The sequence below is a fragment of the Ictalurus punctatus genome, chromosome 3 (genome assembly GCF_001660625.3).
Source record: "Ictalurus punctatus breed USDA103 chromosome 3, Coco_2.0, whole genome shotgun sequence".
In the NCBI taxonomy this organism is placed as follows: Eukaryota; Metazoa; Chordata; class Actinopteri; order Siluriformes; family Ictaluridae; genus Ictalurus; species Ictalurus punctatus.
In genome coordinates this window covers 8,175,385-8,200,462 of record NC_030418.2, presented here as the reverse complement: position 1 = coordinate 8,200,462, position 25,078 = coordinate 8,175,385, and the positions used below count along the sequence as shown (strand labels likewise).

The window sequence follows — 25,078 nt, the reverse complement described above, 5'->3', positions numbered from 1 at the left end:
TGTAAATGCATATGGCTAAAATTTTGTACAGTATACAATCCAGACCCAGTACTACTTTTAGAATAAAAGAAGAAAATATGGTATTGCAATTTTTTCCATTAATAATACCCATAAGCGCAATGTACTTTGGCCTGAACTTAGACTGATATACTGATATTCAGGGACCATAAGTGCACAAAGGCTCCATTTATCTAGTCTGATACATGTTTAAAAGCACACGTTTCAAATACTGTAAAAGGTCATTTCAGTCATTTCAGTACCACAGTATTTTCAGAGCTGAAAAGTAATTGTAAAAGTAAAAGTAACACTTAATATTTACACTCTTACTCAGTTGTATCTTCTGGAGGAAAAACAAATTCTTTCACCTTTTCTTTTTCTTTTAAGAACTCATTCACATCACATGGGATAGGATGGATTTGTATAAATTTTATACAATGAAGTAATAAGAAAAGTTTGAATTCTATGCTTCAAGCCCTAACCGTAACCTTCATAACATTTGTCATTTTTAAATACTTTTATTCAATTATAATTTTGACTTGCTACTCTCATGGTCAATATATAATACCCATACATACAGTACTCATCCCCAGTAAATATGAATATTTTCTACTTTTTCCACCTCCGCTTGCTTGTTTCAAAAGTTTCAGTTTTAAGTTGCCTGTTGTGCTCTCTTTTAACGCCTACTCTTTTGCTTGCAGCTGGGACTCATCATAGCAGTGCGCTACAGTGACAGGTAAGACATAATCTTTGTGTATGAGAACTGAATGAATCAGCTTCTGTAATAATTCCCTCATTCGAGACAAAAGGTGGTTACTGGGTAATTATGAGCAAGCCAGTGGTGGCGCATGACCATAGATTTTAGTGGGGCAGGACATCATGAAGAACAACATAGCCTCAAACAAAATTAAGTCAAGAAAGTCAGTAAGACTAGGGCGCATGGTGGCTGTTGTTAGCATGTTCACCTCACACCTCCAGGGTTGGGGGTTTGATTCCCGCCCTGTGTGTGCATAGTTTGCACGTTCTCCTTGTGCTGCGGTGGTTTCCTCTGGGTACTCTGGTTTTCTCCCCCAGTCCAAAGACATGCATGATAGGCTGATTGGCATGTCCAAAGTGTCTGTAGTGTGTGAATGTGTATGTAATTGTGCCCAGTGTTCCCTGGGATAGGCTCCAGGTTCCCCACAACCCTGTCGGATAAGCAGTATAGAAAATGAATGGATGGAGGGAAGTCAATAAGACTTGCCTTATGCTGTAGGTTACTATCTAGTGAATTTCTAGAGTAACTAGTAATATTTAGTTGAGCGTTAACAACATACAATCATGCAGCATACAGTCTTGCAGATTATTTTAAAGTGGTTTTAGATGTATATTTGTTCAGCTGTTTGTGAGGAAATATCATTAACCAGGGCTGACAAGTTGTCCATTTGGGCACTGGAAAAAAAAACAAAAAACGTTTTTGACACATACATCTGATCTATGGACATTATCCCCTCCATAACCCCCTTTCACATCTCTCAATATTTGAAATATATATTGCAATAGAAATGGTGCTGTACATCATATACACATTTTTTGAACCTCCGCTTTGCCTTTTTGCAGAAATGTATTTCATTTAATTCTGTTTATTTGCTATAAATCAAAATCTTGGTGACTGAGTATTTTTCATGTAACCCAATCTGCAACCCTGCCATTGCTTGTCCTATCCTGTGCTCCTCCTTTGAGTATGGGGTAGTGTGAGCCGTGCCTCTATGGGCCTCTATTAGCGTTTCTTGCAGTACCCAATTTTGACAACTAGGTACAACTCTGTGGAAGCTAAATGGGGCAGTGAGCACGTTGCCCCATGATTATGCTATATCTAGAAAGAGGAGCATCAATGATTCAATGAAACATCAGCGTATATCATCAAATAGCAAAAAAATTTTATCGTTGGTGACTCAACAGTAGTTAAAATGTATGGAGATGTGAATGAGGACTTTGATTAAAATGAACTGCCCATATGGACGAGCCGCCACGGAAACAAGGACTCCTGAGCACACTCAGTTTGATTCTGTTTTGATATCTTTCAAGTGCTGACATCAAAAACAGGATGCACATACTATAAAAGGCATTTAATGTGGTCATGGGGCAGAGAGCATATAAAAGAAGAGCGTGTAAACAACAGTGACGTGTAGAGAGTCTGCTCACCACAGAGAGCATCCCGTGCAGAGGGGGGACTCTCGGCCTCCCCACTACTACTGCAGTGTCTCCTCTTTACATGTGGCTTTGTGCGTGCATGTGTGTTTCACATGTGCGTGGGTGGATGAGTAGCAGGGTTGTCTCCAAAGATGGTATCCCCAAGAGAGCGAGAAAAAGAGAGTGTAAAAGACAAAAGCGAAAAATGTTTGCCTTTTTCCACCACTTGTACACACGCACATTAGAAAATCAGATATACCGGAGGGATGTTTTTACTGCTGTAGTGATACCTGTATGACAGCCCACCGAGCGTTGGTATGAAAGTAGCTTTGAAAATGTTACTCTGTTTACAACACACTACGCTAAATTATTTTGCCTGAAATGTACAAAGTCATCCGATATTTTAGAGCAATGCCCAGTCAAAACTAATACTGGAGGTTAATCTCCCCGGCACACTCCGTTTCTTTAATTCTTTATATGATTGGGACACAGGTTTAATGAGATACTGGACCAATGAGGACCAGTGAGCACACAGAGAACTTTTTTTTTGGTATGCTCTTTCCTTCAAAGTTGCTATTGATTTTTGTTTCTATTTGATTTTTTTGTTTCTGTTTTTGGGCTAATTTGTTGATTGACATCTTGAATGTTTTTTTAATTTTTTTCCTTAACCGTGCTCAGTGGTACGTGATCGAAATCATTCTGCTATTGGTTATAAAGGGACAGTCTGGAAGCAACATAAAAAATATATGACTCAATGTTTATGAGTCTGGGTCATTTGTCAGAAGGCCGGGTTTCAAGCCCCTTGAACAAGGCCCTTAACCCTTTCTGCTCCAGGGGTGCTATATCATGGTTGACCCTGTGCTCTGACCCCAACTTCCTAACAAGCTGGGATATGTGAAGAAAATAATTTCACTATGCTGTAATGTATATGTGACGAATAAAGGCTTCTTCTTCTTCTAATAGGAGCTTAGTGGCAATGTCTAGGTCAATTTATTATCTATGTGGCGTATTTTACTCAAAGGTGCCAATAATTCTGAAATTCTCTGTATATGTTACTGCACATTGGTGACTTGTGGCAAAATGTGTGCGTGTGTGTGCGTGTGTCTTTCTGAATGGTCAAGTCTAAAATGTCCTGACTATGTAACAAAAACAGAAAAAACAGGGGGTATGGCCTACTTTCTCTGGACCAGCAAGATGAAAGTTATATGCTACTTTTTTTTAATATATATATAAATAAAAGGCTTAATGCATTGCTTTGTGGTCACTGAGGTAAAGGTTAGGGTTAGGTATATGATTAAATCTAGAAAATTCATATTACTTATACGTAGTTGCATAAATATAAGATATAAAAAGAAAAGTAAAATTATATCTCAACAAAAACGTGTGTGTTTGTGTGTGTGTGTGTGTGTGTGTGTGTGTGTGTGTGTGTGTGTTTGTGTGTGTGTGTGTGTGTGTGTGTGTGTGTGTGTGTGTGTGTGTAGTGGAGGGGGCTTTCTCTTGGAGGATTTCCCCTGATCATACCCACACACACTCGGGTACAGGTGTTATCTCCTGTGTGGTCTAGCTAACGGTCAAAGCTGACATAGCTCTAAACCTCAGCCAGAATGTTAATGAACCTATCTTGGCTCTTACTTTGATTTATAAGAGCTACATGAGTAAGAATTTTACAACAACAGTTCTCTTTTTTTAGTTTTCCCTTATGCACTGCTATTGGAGAACTTGCTAAGCATGTTTGTTCTGAAAATAGCACGCGACTACATGGAAAAATCAGATGCAAGAGTTAAAAGAATTATTCAGTAAATGCTTCACGCTTGTAAGTCTCACACACACAAAGGGCAAGACCCCGTCACAGTGGAACCAGCCACACATTAACACACATCCACCACTTGGCCCTTCTTCACTCCTGTCTTGTGGGAAAGCACCTGCAGTGAGTAGATTTCGAGATACAGCTTGCGGTGGTTCAGAGGCAACAGGTGCATGCTTCTCAGTTTTGACACCATATCTTAGTGAAACACATCCTCATACACGTACAGCGCTGAACACAAAGCTGACAGTCCACCACAGCAACACACACACACACAGACACAACGATATACTGCATCATTTTTCTCACACTTGTTGCAGCTAGGTAGATTTCTGTATTCTTTCATGATGCACTTGAGTGCAAACGTTTGCATCCCCCATGGTTGTTGGGTGAAAAAGGAAAATGGATTTTTAGTACCATAAATATCATTTTAGGTTTAAAAAATTAAAATTTGGGTTTAAAAAGAACTTTTCCCATGAGCCTATTTGTTGATCTGAAAAAAGTTTTTATACAATGTCCAGAAGAGTTAAAAAAAAAAAAAAAATGTCAAGAAGAATAGCAATTGCAAATTTGATGAGTGGGGGGATGGGGGAGAAGGAGGTTAGTAAAATATTCTCCAATAAATTGTATATTCTTCATATCACACTCAGAAAGTTGCATGCAAACATTTACAACTGATGTCATTTCTCTCCACTATTAACATCACAATGTACCACTTGACTATTTAAAAAAATTATTTCTAGTACTATATTACTATGCTTCTAGTAATGAAGAACCTGTGAATATGAACACACTAAATAAATGATGGTTATATACAGTGGTGCTTGGAATTATTAGAATTATGGAAAATATAGAATTGTCTACATTTCTGCATAAATTTGACCAAAAACATCATCAGATTTTCACAAAATGTAGATTATCATGATTATCTACTAAATGTAGATAAAGAGAACCAAATTAAACAAATGAGACAAAATATTATACGTGGTCATTTATTTATTGAGGAAAATGATTCAGTGTATGTGAACCTTTGCTTTCAGTATCTGGTGTGATCCCCTGCAAATAAACATTTCCGTAACATTGATCAGTCCTGCAGATCGGCCCGTTCCTCAGTACAGAACAGCTTAAACTCTGGGATGTTGGTGAGTTTCCTCACATGAACTACTTGCTTTGGGTCCTTCCACAACATTTCTGTTTGTATTTGGATTAAGGTAACGACACTGACTTGGCCATTCCAAAACATTAACTTTATTCCTCTTTAACCATTCACTGATAGAACAAATTGTGTGCTTAGGATCGTTGTCTTGCTGCATGACCCACTTTCTCTTGAAATTCAGATCACAGATAGATGTCCTGACATTTTCCTTTATAAATCGCCGGTATAATTCAGGATACATTGTTCCATCAATTATGGCAAGCAGTCCTGGCCCTAATGCAGCAAAACATGCCCAAATCATGATACTACCACCTCCATGTTTCACAGATGGGATAAGGTTCTTATGCTGGAATGCAATGTTTTCTTTTCTCCAAACATAACGCTTCTCATTTAAACCAAAAATTTCTGTTTGGTCTCATCTGTCCACAAAACATTTTTCCATTAGCCTTCTGGCTTGTTCATGTGAGCTTTAGCAAACTGCAGACAGACAGCAATGTTCTTTTTGGACAGCAGTAGTTTTCTCCTTGCAAGCCTGCCATGCACACCATTGTTGTTCAGTGTTCTGATGGTGGACTCATGAACATCAACATTAGCTGATGTGCGAGAGGCCTTTAGCTGCTTAGAAGTTACCATGGGTTTGTTTGTGACCTCGTCGACTATTACACGTCTTGCTTTTGCTATGATCTTTGTTAGTTGACCACTGCTGGGGAGGGTAATAATGGTCTTGAATTTCCTCCATTAGTACACAATCTGTCTGACTGTGGATTGGTGGAGTCCAAACTCTTTAGAGATGGTTTTGTAATCTTTTCCATCCTGATGAGCATCAACAACGCTTTCTGAGGTCCTTAGAAATCATGTTCATGCCATGATACACTTCCACAAACATGTGAAGATCACATTTTGATAGATCCCTGTTCTTTAAATACAACAGGGTCCTCACTCACACCTGATTGTCATCCTATTCATTGAAATCACTCTAATTTCACCTTCAAATTAATCCTACAGGTTTACATATTTTTGCCACTCACAGATATGTAATACTGGATCATTTTCCTCAATAAATAAATGATGAAGTATAATAATATTTTTGTCTCATTTGTTTAATTGGGTTCTCTTTGTTTCCTTTTAGGAAAATATGATGATGTTTTAGGTCATATTTGTGCAGATACAACGAAAATTCTAACTTTCAAGCACCACTATATATACACTCTACTAGGGATGTCACGATACCAAAAATCTAGTAGTCGGTACCGATACCACCAAAAGTACATGATACTTGATACCAAAGTTGATACCTTGGTGTGGTATAAAAATAAAATTAATCCTCCTCTGGCTGATACTGGCAAAGAAAGCGAGTGGGAGAGAGAGAGAGAGAGCGAGAGAGAGAGAGAGAGAGAGAGAGAGAGAGAAGGGGAGAGAGAGCGAGAGGGAGAGAGAGAGGGAGAGAGAGAGTGGGGGAGAGAGAGGGAGAGGGGGAGGGTATTTTAGTTATCAAACACTGTCTGACAATGAGTCTCCGGAGGTGCACTCCTAAACGCGTGCGTGCACACACACACACAGACGCGCGCGCGCGCGCACACACACACACACACGCACACCTTATACTCTGAATGCAAGCATTAGTTTAAATTCACTGATATGGTGGCAGGCCAAAACGCTTTATTAAAAGCATGAACATTTGAATAATTATTAGTGACATTAGGCTACAGTTTGCTGACAGGACACGGGCTGAATGGCGATGCATGGAGGCCCATTAGGAGGTAATTTATAACATCGCAATGTGTTAGCGTCGTTAACAAATAACAGGCTATCGCTAACATTACATGGAGCATAACATTAGCTGGTTTCACCGCCACAACGCCATCTGCCTCAAACAAACATAATATAGGACCGTCTTTCAGGTGCTTCGCCAAATTCCAGGTGTTTCCTCGCTTTGTTTGAAATGAATGATAGTATTAGTTGCACACCGGAAATCGATACTAGCTTTCCTCTCAACGAGTCGGGGCGGAGCTAAACTTTTTAAGTTAAGCTAAACTTCTGTAGTTTTTCCCGTGTGCTTGTAGGCGTTGCTCTTCGTCTTCACCACTTGTGGACCAACTAAAACAGCTGCGCGTATTTGCTGCCCCCATCAGGTCTGGAAGAATCGCAACCTCTGTACTTTCGGTACTTTCATCACAAACGGTACTAACACTACTGCAGAAAACAAGTACTGTCATGTTTTAAGAATGTTGGTACCGAGTATCCGTTCTCGTGACATCCCTACACTCTACAGTATACTGCAATTGTCAACATGTTAATATTTTATTATAATCTCTCTCTCTCCCTCTCTCTCTCTCTCTCAGTTGCAGACAGTGTGGGCCAAAAGACTAAGAGGTTAAAATCATTGCATACCAGACTCACCATCTGAGGTTGATGCCCCACTTGACTACTGCCCTTGCGCTCACCTTCACCACAAGGTTGGTGTGCCAGTCTTCTTAACTAGATTAATACATTCATTTATTTATTTTAGGGAAGCTCCAGAAATATTTTAAACCTTAAATGTCTTATTATTACCCCACAGTAATAGAAGAACAATGTAAAAATACAAATTCTGTGTTTTTCTCTTGTATATAGCATCATAGTATAACAGGATAACTGTTTTCTAATCATTGTTTTATTTTTATATCATTGGTATATCATCAGACCTTTGGAAAAGACATCTTATATCCTTTACTGAAAAAATGTAGCACCTGTTGGTTGGTCTAAAGTCTAAGGGGCTCTGCTGGCTGAGCTTTTAGAGGCTGCACACACGTCAGTACACCTTCTGAGAAATACCACAGAATATAGACGCACACAGAACACAGAAGGAGTTCAGAAGCATGTCATCGCAGCTCTAGAGAGAGAGACAGAGAGAGAGAGAGAGAGAGAGAGAGAGAGAGAGAAAAGAGTTCCGTTATTGATAATACTTCGAACAGTTCAACAAATTTTCTTTGGCATTTGATTCTCAGCAATTTTATTAACTAGTCATTTTAGTTAGTTTATTAGATTTTTTTGTTGTCTTTTTTTGTTTGTTTCTTTAATCTGTTATTTACAGGTATGCTTTGAGCTGTGATGACGTTCAGGAAGGTGTCGTACAGAGCATTTCCGGTGAACTCACACACTCAATTAACATCTTAAACTTTTGACCGCTGGAACTGCACTCCAGGACAGTACTTAAGATTCTCAGTATACTTGAACTGCCACTTTTATCATTGACCCCGTATTATCATTATACAAAGATGCTTTTATTTGGATTAGGGTTTATTTTTATATCTACATTGTATCTGGATTATAGAAGGTAGTAGTAATCAACAATTTCAATAACAACAACAATAATAATGTATAAGGCATTATTATATGGTGTGTGTGTGTGTGTGTGTGTGTGTGTGTGTGTGTGTGTGTGTGTGTGTGTGTGTAGACACACTGCAGGGCTGCTGGATGAAGCTCTATGCCAGGGGCAGGATCTTCAGAGTAACTGTCCCCTGCAGGCGTTGGTGGCTGGCCTCAAAGCCTACAGCACATGGGCCAATGTGGCCTGCCTACAGGAATGTCGCAAGTGTAATGGAGGCATGGTGAGTGCATCAGTGCCCACATACACACAATACCGTCTCAAACCTCTTGTGTCTGCAGTCATTAAAAATTCATTGGCTACATTTTACTGTAGCGCTTCTTGTTAAGGCGAAGGCTCTCCTATAATTTTCAACAGCAGCCTTCTCTGGTAAAGCACTCACACCATATATTTTTTAAAACCAACAGACAGAATTGTCCAACAACACTTGTGCCAAAGGAAACCCCAACTAGCTGGAAGTTCTGTATATTAATGGCTCCGCAATTGAAACGAGAGGAAGCCCACGAATTCATCTAACCAGATTGCAGCCTTGCACACACTTACCCTTACAGGCAGCCATGAATCCAGAAGATCTCAAGATCTCGAATCCCAGCGGAGAGCCTTCACTTAGATCAGCCACTAGGGGGCAGCTCTCGCATATTGTTGCATTGATGAACCTAGATAACGTTGCTCTTTTTTTTAATTTTATTTTATTTTTTCAAATTTCATAGCCTATATAATTGAACGTTAATGTATATCACAGTTACATCTAAAAACACACGTCTTTATGGCTTTGCACTTATTTGCACCGTGCAGTGTGAAAAGCAGGGGAAAACCACAAAACTGCACCCCCGTAGTGAATTGAACAGTGCACCACACTGAAAAGTGCACCTTCTTAACTCATACCCATTTGACATTTAAGTTTTCTGAGCTCTCACCACACAAGATGTGAAATAAAAAGGTAACAGAACTGCAGTGCAATAATCTGTGTGTGTGTATGTGTGTGTATGTGTGTGTGTGTGTGTGTGTGTGAGTCTAAGAGTGCTGAACGTTCTGAACTACAGCAACATGGTAATATTAAGAACATCACATACACAATATCACATTCTCTTTTTTTTTTTTTTTTTTTTTTTTGCCAATTCATTGCATCAGGGCTTCATGATGGAGAACAGGACCCCCTCTCTGACGTGTGACTCGGATATCTTTGTGACTTTTGAAGGAGACAATATGGTCATGCTCCAGGTAAATTTGTGTCAAACACCTCCTCTGATAGCAGATGAAGCACTTATTCAAACTTCAGAACGTTTAAAACCACACGCCATTTCTCAACAACCGCTGACTGAGAGGCAAAAAAGAGAAAAGCTTACATCACAAGGCTTGCTTGGCAAACTCATGTTGCTTAGGGTTATTTTTTGTTTTCTGCCTTATTTTAGTGATCGTCCAGCAGCACATTGTGGTGTACTCATGATCTTTTTTCAAGCAAATGAAAGGCCAAAAACAGAAAACACATAACAATTGTTGTTCTTTAAAGACTCATTCCAAGTAGAATTGAACTAATGATAATTACTGGTGGTGACGATGCAAAGAGAAAGTTGGACATATGGTGCGTCACTGAACACGCAGCAGCATGTGCTGATGTTGTGACAGGAGTATGCTTGAATAACTTATCAAGTATTGGTTTGTTTGTTTTTTATTTATTTAAACGTTTTATAGCCTGCTGAAATAGAAGCAAATTATGAAATTCCCACTCACCCCCCCCCCCCCCCCACACACACACACAAATGTTCAAGTATAAGCTCTCTGTTCACAGTTTGCCTGAAGACACTTTCAACTTTCGTCTTCTGCAATTTGATTACCAGAAGCCTTCTCAATACTAAAATAGTAATTCTGCCTAAGCTGTGGAAAATTGACTTATTTCATGATCATATTAGGAGGAGAGGGAGGGGGGAAAAACCCTTACAAGCCTCCTTCTCACTAATTTGATCAAAGGTAAAAAGGAAACAACAGAACAGTGAAGATGATTTGAAGAGGAAATGGTGGAATACCCAGTCATGAGGGGGCGTTTGCAGTGAAATACAGGGTTTAACCTAGGCACGTTCATGGGAAGCCCCTTGAATGGAAATTTCATGTCCTGATTTGATGTAACAATTTCACTTGTATATTGTAATGCAGTACATGTATGTGCCATCAAAAATGTAAGCTATGAGTCAGAAATGAGCATTTACTGAATATTTCTAAGTCATTGATTCGTTGTGTTATGCAGTGTTCCCCTCAGTGGGAGATGTTTCCACTAATTACTAACTAATTACTTTGCTTACATCATGCTCAGTTTGTACCTTTTAAGAGTAGACTTGTATTTGGAAGCAGCCTTAACTGAACTGCAGAGATGTTAATAAGGTTGTGTAGCAAAAATGGCAGGGAAAAGTTTAGTGGCTTTTTTTTTTTTATTAACTTGGTGTCCCCACAGTCACAGAGACCAGCTCTCCTTCTTTCCTTTGCCCTTTCCCACTCTTCCTGTTGTGGCCGTATGGGGCAGGATGTCAGTCATACAGATATAATACGTATGGAATTTGGGTTTTTCTAAGTGTGTATAGCTGTATTAGTGTTAAGGTATTCGTGTCCTTTTCATGCACAGATGTTGAACCCAGGACTTCCACAGCTGTTAGTGATGCTTCATTCAGGTTGATACCCTCATCAGGTATACCAAGACAGTTTTAGTGGTGTACGTAAATGGTTCATACATGTACTGTGAATGCTTTTTTTTTTGTTTTGTTTTTTTGGTGTTTTTATGGGGTTTTTATGGGTATTTATTTTTAAAGGTATACTCAGCTTAATTTAACTCTTGTGACCTGATGCCTTCTACCAACATCAAAAATACTTACAGCTGTTTCTTCACCACTTTACACATGTTCAATTCCAGAACAATTGGTGCTCTTTGTGAAAATGAGCAAAAAAAGAATATGTAAAAGGACTAATAGTTGTAATGAGTAATATTTTGAACATAAACATTTGGGAATGGTGTACAATAGTTTGAGATAAACATAACATTTTGCTGAGTGGTGCATTTAAAAATATATATTTTTCCTAATTAATATTTGGCAAAGCTTTCACTGGGAACAGTAACAGCACAGAGTCTCTGTAGTGTACAACAATGTTGGAGATATTTGTAGATAGTCCTGGACAGTGCTTCATGCAGAACATTTCAAGCTCTTAAATTCTTAGGTTTGTGTATGTGGACTGTCTTCAATTTGACTTTAGTTTTATTATTACAGGGCTTATTGTGCTCAATGGTATATTTTTAACGGGATGTTTTTTATGTTCATTAGCTGACATCACATCAGACAGCCATCTCTTTTGTGTTGAACATTCTTTGGTTTTCATCATGGTGATGGATTATGAAGGGTTTTTATGAAGGAACTAAAAGCAATTCAGAAAAACATTTTTTTCCTTTTCAAGATTGACAATTTGTGTTTATTTTAAATATCTTTTAGTATTGGAGATAACAAGTTTTTTATCACGACAATGCCACCTGTAGCCTGGAGACAAGGGAGCAAAATTGGCCATACTCCTTGGGTAGGAAGGATGCCATACTTTCTCACACCTGTCAATCATAGCGACACTAGCCTATCGTGGGTATCTGTAAGCTCATATATGTGGAAGAGGGCAGATAGCACTTTCCTCGGAGTGTGTTACACTGCCCTGTTCAAAAGATGCCTTTGGCTGGCTTTATATGTCTATATGTCTCACACTCCCCAGTTGTTAGCTGTCGCAGGGTGCGGATTGGCAGGCGACCAAATTGGATGGGAAATGGGGGGATTGTTTTGCTTTTTTTGGGGGGGGGGGCTTTTTGCATGTTTTTGCCTTTCTGTCCTACATTAATAGGTGGTGCTTTGTGAATTTTTGAGCCAGTACTACAGGCAGAATGGGAAAAAGTGTGGTATTTGGAATGATCAAAAACAGGACCAGTTATGCCTCCGACAGCCTCAAAACCAGGTCTGAATTGTCTAATTTGCCTTTGCATCTGTGTGCAGTTCACATGTTGTTACAGGCGAATGAAAATGGTGGTAGCTTAGTGGTGGGAAGTGGCAGCTCAGTGTTTAAGGCATCGGGATACTGGGCTACAGATTGGAAGGTCTTGAGTTCAAATCTCAGGACCACTTATCTGCCACTGTTGGGCCCTTGAACAAGGCCCTTAATCTCTAAACTGCTCAATTGTATCCTGTCTTAATTTTTAAGTCAATTTGTGTAAAAATGTTTACATGAGGTAACTGTAAAATGCAAAGTGTACAATGTTAACTACAGTAACTAGTGTGATTTAAATTAACATATATCTGGAAAATTAAATGAACATATTAGTCTGGAATAGATTACATATCTACTTAGCAAGGTAAAACTCACATATTAAATGTACTAAAGAAAGGATAACAGTAATGATAATAAACAGCTGCTGTTGTCATCCCTGTCCTCTATGTTGGAACATATAAAACTGAGGAATAAATCGAAGTAGTGTGGTTTTTGGTTTTCTAGTCATTAGATAATAGAGCATAGAGGTGTCCTCAGACATGAAAGGTAGACAACTGTGTTCATTGTAGTTACTGAATAATATGCCTTAAAATGAGTGACTGAATAGTAATATGGAAGTTTAAGGGCTAACAAATAATCTCAATTTAAAGGTGCACTATTGAACGTTTTTTGGTTAAAAATGAACAAAAACAAATATTGAGTAAGTACATAAAAAAGTGAAGAATTTACAGTGGTAAGCTTATAATAATGATTTATAATTTGAACTGTCTGGTCTGATTTTGCAGGAAATGTCAGCTTGACGTCATTCGTTTTTGTGTGGTTACGTCACGTCCGTAAACAGAAAGAAGAGCCGGCTACTACATCGCGTGTGTGGGTGCTGGGGATGGTGGCGTGTTCGTAGCTTGTTCTAACAGCAGTTGCTCAGAATTTAAAGTTGTCATCTAGATTAATCTGGATCGTTCTAAACGCAATCATCGTTGACATCTGGGGAATCAGCTGTTGTCAAAACCAAGAAACCTCGAACTGTGGAGAGCCTGCAGTTAAAAAAGGAAAGCGAACGAGTCCGTGCTAAAACGAGAATAAATATTGGCATGGCTTTTGAGAAGTGGCGAAAACTCTGAGATCTGAAGATACTGAGGACTGACGCAGAGATGTTTTTTTTCTGCTGAACAGTTAAGACATTTCAGTGGCTCAATAGGTAGCTAGCTAACATTAGCACACTTACTTGCTTGATTCAGCTGGGTATCGAGTTTCCTATGTTTTTTCCCCTTTTTTTTTTGCTATGGTCAATGTGGGAAATTGCACATATTTTCTGCTAGCTTTTAGAGCGAGCAACTCGCCTCTACTCCAAAAAAACCTTATCCTCCGCCACCTCCATTGTCAATTACTGGAGCTAATATGCAACTCATAAGTATACCTCAAACCATCAGATTAATCCGCGCAGAGGAGCAGTGCCGAAGCACAACCCACATGAAAAAATAACTCCGCAAGTAACTTGAAGTTTTATATTTCAAACAGAGATGGCAATAGAGAGGCAAAAGTTCAGTACTCTAGCTTTAAGTTTGTTTGTTTTTTTATTTATTTCTGGCTCCTGAGCAGATGGATTGATTTTGCTACACTTTGCAGCACTAATGCAAACATATCTCTTCTCTTCAACAGCTTCCCCAGTTTCTTTGTAGATAAAGGAGACCTGAGCTTCCTGCTGAATGCTTTGTGCTACAGGGAGAAGGTCTTACAATGTAGCCTTGCTGCACGCCTTTACACTAAGGTCAGTGTCACTGGGGCCCTCTCAGAGGGAAAAAAAAACCCCAGTTTCCTGTACATGTTTTTAGCCGTTATTTATTTTGTGGTGGTTGAGGAGCTGCTATTGGCTGGTGGTTGTTCACTGAACTTATAGGGCATATACATGTATATCCGCTATGGCATTAATGTCTAGTCGCATTAGTAAATGATGAATAATCTCTAATTAGCTTTTTAATATTTTATTAATATTTTTATATTATCCTGAGCAGGTTAATAAGAACAAAGAAGAGTTTTTCAGTACCTGGAACTGATGCCTGCATCATTTAATTGGCCTTGGCCTGGCACACATACACAGAGGTAACACCTCACACCATGTTTTTGTTGTAGGGCTATAAGACTGTATTTTCTCCTGACTTAAAGCACTGCCTTATAATTCTTGTCCCATTTCTTAACACCCAGTGAATGTTAAAAAATTATATCAGCACACTACCTAACTACTAACTAAATACAACAGACCTAATTATTTTATCTATAACAAATAAGAACAAACAGCTCAGTTATGGCTAGTAAATGCCAGTTCACACCAAAAGCTTTTATAAAGTGTCTTTTCAAAGCACTTCTATTTTTAACCAACGTTTAAATCCACACCAGCTGCAAAAAAAAGACACACTGTAAAAACACACACAAAATCGACCTGCTGATTTTTTTTAATGCACACGTAAATGAAGCATAATATCTATAAAAACCCAGTGAAATCTTGTCAGTGAATTTTTTTTAATTTAAATTTTACTTCACAAAATGAAGGAATTTATTTGCATAATATCTGGCAGTATCATTAATACCATTAATAGCTTTATCTCATTACACAAGGTCAGATGCTGTACTTTCACTTTCTTTCTCACATGACTTTCCTTTTATGCTTTTGGGTCCATCCCCTCTCTCCAAATATGATCTTAAAACTATCAAATAAAATGATTCTCCACCCTACCGAAATCGAGCTGTAAGTGTTTCAAAGTGGGGTTTTGTGTGTGTGTGTGTGTGTGTGTGTGTGTGTGTGTGTGTGTGTGTGTGTGTGTGTGTGTGTGTGTGTGTGTGTGTGTGTGTGTGTGTGTGTGTGTGCTTATTACACTATCACTAAAATATCAACATAAAATCTAGTGACAGAAAAAAAACTGAATATATTTGTTGTAAACTCTGCAAGCCTGCTGGTCATTTCTACCACTTTATGAAATCTGAAAGTGAAATCAAATATGTCATAACAAAAATGTGCTATCACAATGTCGGGTTCTTAATGCAAAGGAATCAAGTGAATTTGTTTGGATATCACAGCAGAATGCTTAATCACGCCTCTACAAACCTTCTTCACATTTTTGGCACTCTGTGTTGCGTTACCACCTGGATCAATGTCAAGAATAAATCAAACATGTACACTGCACCCTTCTTGTGCCTTGTTTTTGCTTGTGCAATGATATGCAATAGTCTATAGCTCTGCGAATGTTTAATGTTATAATGAGCATTAAATGGGTTCATCCTGTTTGTTCTTATAAGTAAATAAGAACTTGAGTGGCTGTGTGAGTGTGTGTGTGTGTGTGTGTGTGCTCTAAAATACTTTTCAGTATGTTGTTAACCAAAGAGCTATACAAAGCTGATATCCCCCCCATACCAAATTTCCATTCTCTCATCTTCCTCCCACACATACATACATACATACACACACACACTCACACACAAGAATATGAATCTCATCTGACAGATGTTACAGACAGAAGGCTTATTCTAAATCCACTCTGCCATTTTATTCGGTGCTTTTTATTAAAATCAGTTAATATAAGAGATTTTTTTAAAGAGCATGTTATAGTTTAATACATGTTATTCTTTATATAGATTGTTCCAAAAAAAATTCTGATTCACATAATTAATGGCATTAAAGTGTTTCTATGTTTCTGACAGGAGGATGTTTAGTAAGCTCTGTGCTGCAGTAAACATGCTTCACTTTGTGTACACTCACATTCACACAGTTTAATTCCCATCTAGTGCCACGTGAATGAAGACCAAGCCTTGTTAAAGAAGGTATGTGTGAAAAAAAACAGGTTTCCATTTATCTGTTCACGGCATCTCACGCCACTCTGTTCTTCCGACTCATTGAGTCTATGGAAAGTTCTCAGAAGTGCCACAAACAGCTTCTTGTACCCACAATTGACAGCTCGAGGTTTTGTTATTTTGTTATTGAGTAGTGGAAAAAAAAAATTGCAGAGAAGCAACGTTGACCAGACAAAAATTTTTTGGATGCGTGTTGAGGGGACAAAGGTCTTGATTCCGTTTGTTGTGTCGCAACTTTAGTTTCCCTACACTCTGTCTGCAATGTGCTGTACAGTATTAGAATTACAAAATGTTTACATAAATTCTTTACTAACACTGCACGCTGAAATACACGCGCTTGTCACCCTATATGCAGAACTCATGTGCCATCCTCATTTGCTGTCATCCATTATTAGTATCCAGAACTATACAAAGCCACCTTACATGCCACGCATAACTCAATACAAAGCTAATGTCTGTAGGAGTTTTAATAAAAATTAAAATAAGAATCACTTTGACAATCAGGGAGAAAAAATAATTAGTGACTTGCAAAAGTATTCAACTCCATTAAAAGTAATAAGATTCATCTCACTTACAAATGACACTGGCACAGAAGTCAATCTTTAAAAAAAAAAATTAAGTTAATGAATGCTACTTGCATTCATTCATTCATTCAACCCCTTCAGATAATACTTGGTAGAACCATCTGTTTCTGCAATAACAGCTTTAAGCCTGTTCCTACCAGCTTTTCACACTGTTTGGGAGTGATGTTCGCCCTTGCTCCAGGTTGATTGCAGTCTTTTGATTGCAGTTTTCAAACAGTGCCAAGGATTGTCAGTAAGATCTGGTTTTTGGCCATTGTAGAACATTCACCTTTTTTGTTTTAACCACTCCTACATTGCTTTGGACTTGTGTTTGGGATTGTCCACTGTCCTTCTGAAAGCTGAAGTTTCTCCCATGCTTTAGTTTTTTGTTGCTGTTTTTTTTTTTTTCCTAGCAGACTTAAGCAGGTTCTCTTGTAATATCCCCAAGTATTTTGCTAAATTCCCATCAATTTTGAATACTTTGGTAACAAGTTTTCAAGTGCATGCCATACCCCACCTCACATACGTCTATTGAATAAAAGATGTACAGCTTAACATAACAAGGTCTTGTGTTTCAGCTACTGTAGCTAGCCAGTGCATTGCAATATCGATAAAGTCTGTGATTACTGGAAGTGTTTAACTCAGAGGTGTATTTAAATGATAGTTAAAATGGAAGCGCTTTCCCCCACCATGAGGTACACTTGGCAGATGACTTAAAGCACTTTCATTTCTCATTGATCTCACCTTTTTTTTTTTTTTTTTTGGCCAATTACATTTTCTCTCCCTACCACTGCATAATTATGCCCATGAAGGTCACATCTTTGTTTTGTTGTTTTTTAAATACAATGAATTACCTTACTTGCTTAATTGAACTTAATTTAATCTAGCCTGTTAAATGTAGTTAGCTAATGTTTGCAAGGAAAATTGGCTTTCTAGCATTTCTAGATAGTTAACCTATCTAATAAGCATATGCTAAGGGCTTAAAACAATGACATAAAACCTTTTAGATTGATACTTACACATGAAAGATTTTGCCACAAAAATAAAATTAGATGCGACACAGCTCTGCATTTGAATTTTTTATTGTGTTTGTTAAATGTACTTAGTGGAATCCAGAGCAAGGTTACAATGGTGCTTCCAACACAAAAATGTTTAATTGGTTTTATTATAATATTAATTTACATTTAAACAAAAGTAAGACTGTGTTTACAGTCAGTTGTATAGCGCAATGTTAGGTCATACCAAAGTGACCATAGCCAGACTGGATATAAACCATTAAAAGGCACTAAAGCCAGCTAGCAAGAAAAAATGGTAACTAGCTAGTTACTTTCTACTGAAGATTTTGGCACAATTTCTATTTTAAAATTCAGAAGCATGATGGTAAGTGTGGTTTTAAAAAAAAGTAGACAAAATGTCATTTGAAAATACAGTCCCGTCTGAAACTATTAGAACAGCAAGGCCAATTAATTTGTTTGTGATGTACACCAAAGACATTTGAGTTTGAGATCAAAAGATGGATATGAGATGAGAGTTAAGGATTTCAGCTTTTATTTCCTGGTATTTACATTCAGATGTCTTAAACAATATAAAACATAAAACCTTTTGTATTAGACCACCCAATTTTAAGGTGAGAAAAAGTATAGGAACAGATAAGACTTACTAAATAACACTTAATATTCGGTTGCATATCCCTTTCTTGCAATAACTGCATCAATCTGAAGACCCATTGACCTCACCAAACTGTTGCATTTTTCTTGTACTGCAGCTTCTTTCAGTTGTTGTTTGTTTTATCGGGTTTCTCCCTTCAGTCTTCTCTTCAGGAGGTGAAATGTTGCTCAATCGGGCTAAGTTCTGGTGATTGATTTGGTCAGTCTAAAACCTTCCAGTTTTTCCTCTGATGAGGTCCATTGCTGGGTTGGCAGTGTGTTTTTTGGTCATTGTCTTGCGGCATGATGAAGTTATTTCTGATTAATTTGAATACATTTCTCTGTAAATTGGAAGACAGATTGTTTCTGTAGACTTCTAAATTCATTCTGCTGCAACCATCATGAGTTACATCAACCATAAAGATTAGTGAGCCTGATCCAGAAGCAGCCATGCAAACCCAAGCCATGACACTATCTCCACCGTGCTTGACTGATGAGCTTGTATGTTTTGGATTATGAGCGGACCCATTTCTTTCTCCACACTTTGGCCTTTTCATCACTTTGGTAGAGGTTCAACTTGGTTTCAGAACTTTTGTGGCTTATCTCTGTACTTCCAATCGAAGTCCAATCTGGCTTTCTGATTCTTACTGCTGATGAGTGGTTTGCATCTTGGGTACGGCCCCTATATTTCTGCTCTTGAAGTCTTCTTTGAATGGTGGATTGTGATACCTTCACCTATGAAGGTTGTTGGTGATGTCACTAACTGTTGTTTTTGGGTTTCTGTCATCAACTGCTGTTATTTTCCTTGGCCAACCTGTTCAATGTCTGGTTGTTAGCACGCCAGTGGTTTCTTTCTTTTTCAGGACAATGCTTGCCAATGCTTGTGCAATGACTCTGATAGTTTTTTCCTCTTTTCTCAGCTTCAAAATGGCTTGGTTTTCTCCCTTAGACAGCTCTCATGCTGGTTTATCCTTTTTAACAACAAATGCAGTCTTTCAGGCAAAACCTAAAGCTCAAACCAAGAGTAGACATTCAGAGCTATTCATTCTTTGAACAATCAGTTTAACAGGGCACACCTGGGCAGCAAGAATCACCTATCAGTCACATGTTCCAATATTTTTGATCACTTGAAAAAATGGGTGGGCTCAAATAAAAGGTGTCATGTTCTAAGTTATTTAACATATCTAGATGTAAATATGAGGAAATGAAAGTAGAAATTCTGATCTCTTGTCTCATATCTTTTGAACTTAAACCCCAATGTCTTCAATGTATAGCGAAAACAATACAATTGGCCTTTCAGTTCCAGTACATTCAGAGGGGACTGCATTTCTCTGTGGAGAAAAAAATGAAGGAAGATTGGTTAAGATGACACTGATATGATGAATGGCTTGAGAATCGCTCCTCGTGTGTCATATTTAGTCAACACTGTTCCATTAGCTACATTGGATTAACAATACCTTCAGCAAGTTTGTTAGTCTCCTTCTGTTGAAATGATTGCAAAGTTAATCAAATTTATCAAGCCTATTTATCTGTAAACAGACAGCTTTTGCACACGATATGTTGACTCAGTACAGGGCAAAGTGATGTTGAAGTCAAAGCTCTGGACATTTTACCTTCTAATATGTATTATCGGGAATAAAAAAATACGCTGAAAAGTGCATGTCTACAAGCAACAACAATAATGGACACATCATGCTGATGAGAGAGCAACGTTTTTTATATTAAGATTCCAAGAAATCCTCTGTGAGGCACCTTTTGACTTCTACTGAAAGTCAGGTTCCAGTCCTAGAAAATCTCACTGCTGTAGAGTTCAGAACATTTGGCTTGTGAAGGGCTTGGTGGTATTATTTTGGCACTTTAGGACATCAGTGGCACAGGTTAACTGAAGTCTCTAACCTTCAGCACAGCATTTATAATGCTGCTTTCGAATGATCTCAGAAGTGGAAAGTCAGAACTTGTCTGTTTTGACTTCCATGCATTCAAGCAACAATGTAGCCAATGTTAGTGATATGAGCGATGCATTTACCTCCTCAAAACAACAAAACAGAAAACTGTGTAGTGAGTGTTAGAGATTTAACAAGCAAATGTGTCTGTATGTTGACTGATCTAAAGCAAATGCCAATATATACTGTATAACTCATTTAAGAGTTAAGAAGTGCTGCATTTTTTCCTGTTGATGCTGTGAGTGGTCATGATGATATGACGTCATATGCTGAACCCAGTGTTGAGACGAACTTCCTGACTTTCTGAGTAAGAATTCTAAACTGAGATGATGCTTCCTTTGGATTTTCATAGTCAGAGTTTGAACATTTTGCAGGTTATAACTTAGCATAACACAGCGTAACTCCCTGATCACTGCAGGTGTCTGTAACAATATCCATGACAATATGACAATACCCATTCATTGGGCGATATATAAAGGATGTCTGACAAGGGGTTTAAAATGTCTCAATATTTTGGGGATTTCTTAAACCAGGGCCTTTTGCATTAAAAATGTAGAATGTCTGGAGTCTGCTGTTATGGCAGTTAAATGTAGTAGAGATTAGAACACAGACACCAGGGATCCAACTGGAGCAGCCAGATAGAGATGAGCAGGTAATGCTAGGATTTTTGCTTGAAATATCCTTTTAGAGGACAAAGGAAAAGTTGTTGAATTAACTAAAACTATATGTACACTATATGGCCAAAGGTTTGTGGACACCTGTCCATCACTCATATGTGGGCCTTCCCCAAACTGTTTCCACAAAGATGGAGGCACTCAGTTACACAAAAAAGTTAAAGCATGACTGTGCCCCTGTGTGCAAAGCAAGGTCCTTAAAGGCATGGTTTGCTATGGTTGGAGTGGAAGAAATTAAATGGCCTGAACTGGAACGCCGACTGCGTCCCAGGCTTCCTTGCCTGACATCAGTGACTGGCCTCACTAATGCTCTTGTGGCTGATTGAGCAAATCCCCACAGCCTCGCTCTAAAATATAATGGAAAGCCTTCTCAGAAGAGTGAAGGTTATTATAACAGCAAAAGGGAACTAAATCTGGAGTGCGATGTTCAACAAGAACATATGGGTGTGATGGTCAGGTGTCCACAGACATTTGACCGTGTTCTGTAAGGTCACAGTATGTATTGAGCTGTTTACTTTTTTATGTATTCAACATGGATGTTTTGCACTAATCTAGTTTGAACTGTTTAGTGACAGATCTGAGAGATCCATTGTGTGTAGGGGCATAAGTGTGGTGCAGCAGGTAGTGCAGGTGCCTCACAACTCCATGGTCCAGAGGAGAGATGACATTTTTGTAAGTCTTTTCAGTTCATTCAGTTAAATGATTTTTGGAGTCCTACACCAATCTGTTTATTTGTGTGGTATACTCAAATTTGTAGCCTAATCATCCTGCTGCCCAAGGTAGACAACAAACAAATTGATGAGAATAAAATAGCTAATAATCATTGCTACTTGTGTCATAAAGGTGTAAAAAGTGAATACTTGTATGTCTGTGAAGAAGAAATATTTCTCACACATAGCCCAACATTGACCACTAATTCCTGTACTGAAATGCTGGAAATCTCCTGCTCTGACAGAACAAGCCTGAACAGGACACATTGAATTCACTCGTTCAGTTGAACTGCTGAGGAGTGACGTAAACCTAAAGCATTCACTGAGTCAAGAGGCATGGCTTAGGTTCTGTATACATTCAATTGCAAATTCAACTTGCACAACTCACAGATGTGGTTAAAGAAACTGACAGAGAAGGGTTTTTTTATGTTTAAAAAACATTCCCTGATTCAAAAACTGATCTGCTGAATGAGAGAGAAGCAAATCCCAGTCATTATCAGAAGAATTCACTGACTCAACCGGCAAGGATCAGGTTGCAAAACCCGTCAGGAACAACTGAACGAAAGGAATGATTTAGTGCATGGCTGTGACAGATACTGACTAGTAACTCATTCAAAAGGTCCTGGGTCCAATTCTGGGTTCTGGTTGCTGTCTTTGTGGGGTTTTACATGTGATTATGTAGGGGTTTTTTTCTGGGTGTTCTGGTTTCCTCCCAAATCCCAAAACACATCCCTTCTGTAGGTGGATTGACTGGGCTAAATTGCTGAGGTTGAAGTTGGAGGACAAATATGGTAAAATTCCACAAGAAGAAAAAACATAATGTAAGTTTTTTGAATGACTTAAAATAAAAACTATTTTAAAAGAAAATGAGAGAGAAAAAAAGGTATATATTGTAGATGTATTGATAGTCACAATACAGACGTATATTATGGTGCTATCCATCATGTTGTTACTGTATAAGCTTTTCCCCCTACTCTTCAAGGGCTTTTTTGCTTATCACTTTTTGACTGCTAAATGTCTTTAACATGATAATTACATGACAAGTTTGCAGTTAAGATGCTGTATGCCCCTTTCAGTGTTTGCTAACCCAATCAAATTATTTATTTATTTATTTATTTATTTATTTATTTATTTATTCTCATGTAATTATTTCGAACTATGTATTATAAGTTACGAACACAAATAGTTCTGAAACCTTCTGACTGGCTGTGGAAAAAAGGGTGGGTGTAGGGTGGTCCTTTTCAGTCCAGTCGTGTGAAACTGTTCTTGTGGTTCAAACCCTGTAGAATCGGCTCATGTCAGGCTTCTGGTATGCAACTGCACTCTCAGTTTCATTTTGCGATGCCTTGCTCTGTATTTAGTCGAAAGAGGTTAATGCATTTCGAAGAGCAATTCTGGTCATGCTCATGTCCATCTCGTTTTTTGGTTTTGTACACATGAAGAAGAGCGTACATAGTGACTGCGAGAGAGAGAGAGAGAGAGAGAGAGAGAGAGAGAGAGAGACAGAGAGAGAGAGAGAGAGAGAGAGAGAGAGAAGAAGACATTTGTCACTAACTGATTGTAGTTATACTTTTTATAATTGCAGCCGTTATACTTCTACACAGGTGTATAATCATTTCCCGATAAGTAGCAATGTTTTTCCGATAGCAAGAATGCAATTCTGCATGTCTGATAGCAATCTGACACAGGACAGTGAGCATGCAATATTGCAAAGAAGTAATGTAGTAAGTAGAAGGTCATTTCTGCTCCATCAACTATCTAATCATCTATCTGTCATCACCTATCTAAAGAAACACATATATGTTTTTGTATGTTTTAAAGATGAAATTAGGGGAAACACTGCAGTCTCAGTGTTTTATGTGCATTTATTTGTTGCCATTTTATTGTTGTACATTTATCAGTTTAAGCTGTAAAAGTTTCTTCATCTGAAGACAGTTGTACCATTCTTGGTGCATTATGAGCGAGCCATCATTTTGGAACATTAATGTTGTTTTCCAGCACAGTGATGAGTGGTGTACGTACAGCTTTAGGTTGAGGATAAATATGAAGTCCCTGGTGTTCAGTCAAGGATTTATGCACAATTTAAACAAGCTGCCCCAGGCCCACGCAGTCTGTAGGTCCTACACAGCTGTGGCAGATCTGAAAGTTCTGGCACTTTCCACAGGTAGTGAAGTGACAGATTAAGCATATATTAGGACGTTTACTCAATGCTTGCAAGGGATTGAACCTCACACACACACACACTAACGAAACTAACGAGAGAGGTCAAAGTTTGTCCCAGATGGTTTGCCGAATGCCCTGTTAGTTGAGCTGCAGGGACACGGGTTACACTATTCCTCTCTGTCCACTCAGTTAAGCAAACATCTTACTCAGTGTTGCTGCTGCTGTTGTTTGTTTTTTCCGACCAGCTCTTTGATGCTATGCAGTGGTTAGTTCTCACTTGCCTAAGTCGAGTGGAGATATTAACCTGCAATATTTTTTTCCACTCCCCTTTGTCTTCTGCAGAGCATCCTGCTTTCAATGAGCTTAAACCACTAGAAACATGTTCCATTCGATCATAGACCTGTACACAGACCCTCTTTGATAGCAAACAAAATATAAGGTATGCTGTTTGTTACTGTTTATTCTGATTAAACAGTGTCTTTCCTTTTATATCACTTCGCTTTTAAAGGTTAAGGTCTTCTGGCTAAGAATAAACAAAATACATTATTAAGCTTTGACTGTATGTATTTCTTCTCTTTTGCCTCTTTCCTGAAACAGTGCTTGTATTTATGTTTTATGTATTTATGTATTTATGTTATATTGGCCATACACACTGTATTCTGTTGCTAATCAGTATCACTGATGTGGTTTTTTCTCTATTTTCCCTTGTAATTCTGCCTTCTGCACGGAAAAGGTCTTGTGTATCAGGAGCGAGGGTGGTATCTCGAACACGAGTAACAAACCTTAGTACTCATGCTAGCAGACAGAACCGCAGCCAGGTACGTGTTCAGTACGACCACAATTCGTTGTCTGGTTCAAAGACCTATTAACCACAAAGCACAGATCATTGAAGGATTAAAAAAAATCATTGCTAACGCGTAGGTCTGGTAATCGAACAACAGAATTATACTTCAAAGGTGTAATATATCTGATGCTGCTTGCAAATGTAGGTGCACTGGTATGAAGAACACACAGCATGGTAACCATACAAACCAGTAT

At 38.3% G+C, this 25,078-nt stretch overlaps 1 protein-coding gene across 1 annotated transcript in view; it reads left to right on the top strand.

The window, feature by feature from the left end:
- Nucleotides 1–25,078, top strand: part of acoxl (acyl-CoA oxidase-like) — a 35,801-nt gene that overhangs the window by 5,375 nt on the left and 5,348 nt on the right. Inside the window, 11 exon segments of the mRNA XM_047152909.2 lie at nucleotides 699–733; nucleotides 7,472–7,585; nucleotides 8,566–8,719; nucleotides 9,628–9,717; nucleotides 12,358–12,396; nucleotides 12,398–12,468; nucleotides 14,158–14,266; nucleotides 14,511–14,598; nucleotides 16,192–16,202; nucleotides 16,276–16,309; nucleotides 24,750–24,813. Of these exon segments, the coding sequence (XP_047008865.2) occupies nucleotides 699–733; nucleotides 7,472–7,585; nucleotides 8,566–8,719; nucleotides 9,628–9,717; nucleotides 12,358–12,396; nucleotides 12,398–12,468; nucleotides 14,158–14,266; nucleotides 14,511–14,598; nucleotides 16,192–16,202; nucleotides 16,276–16,309; nucleotides 24,750–24,813 (809 nt within the window).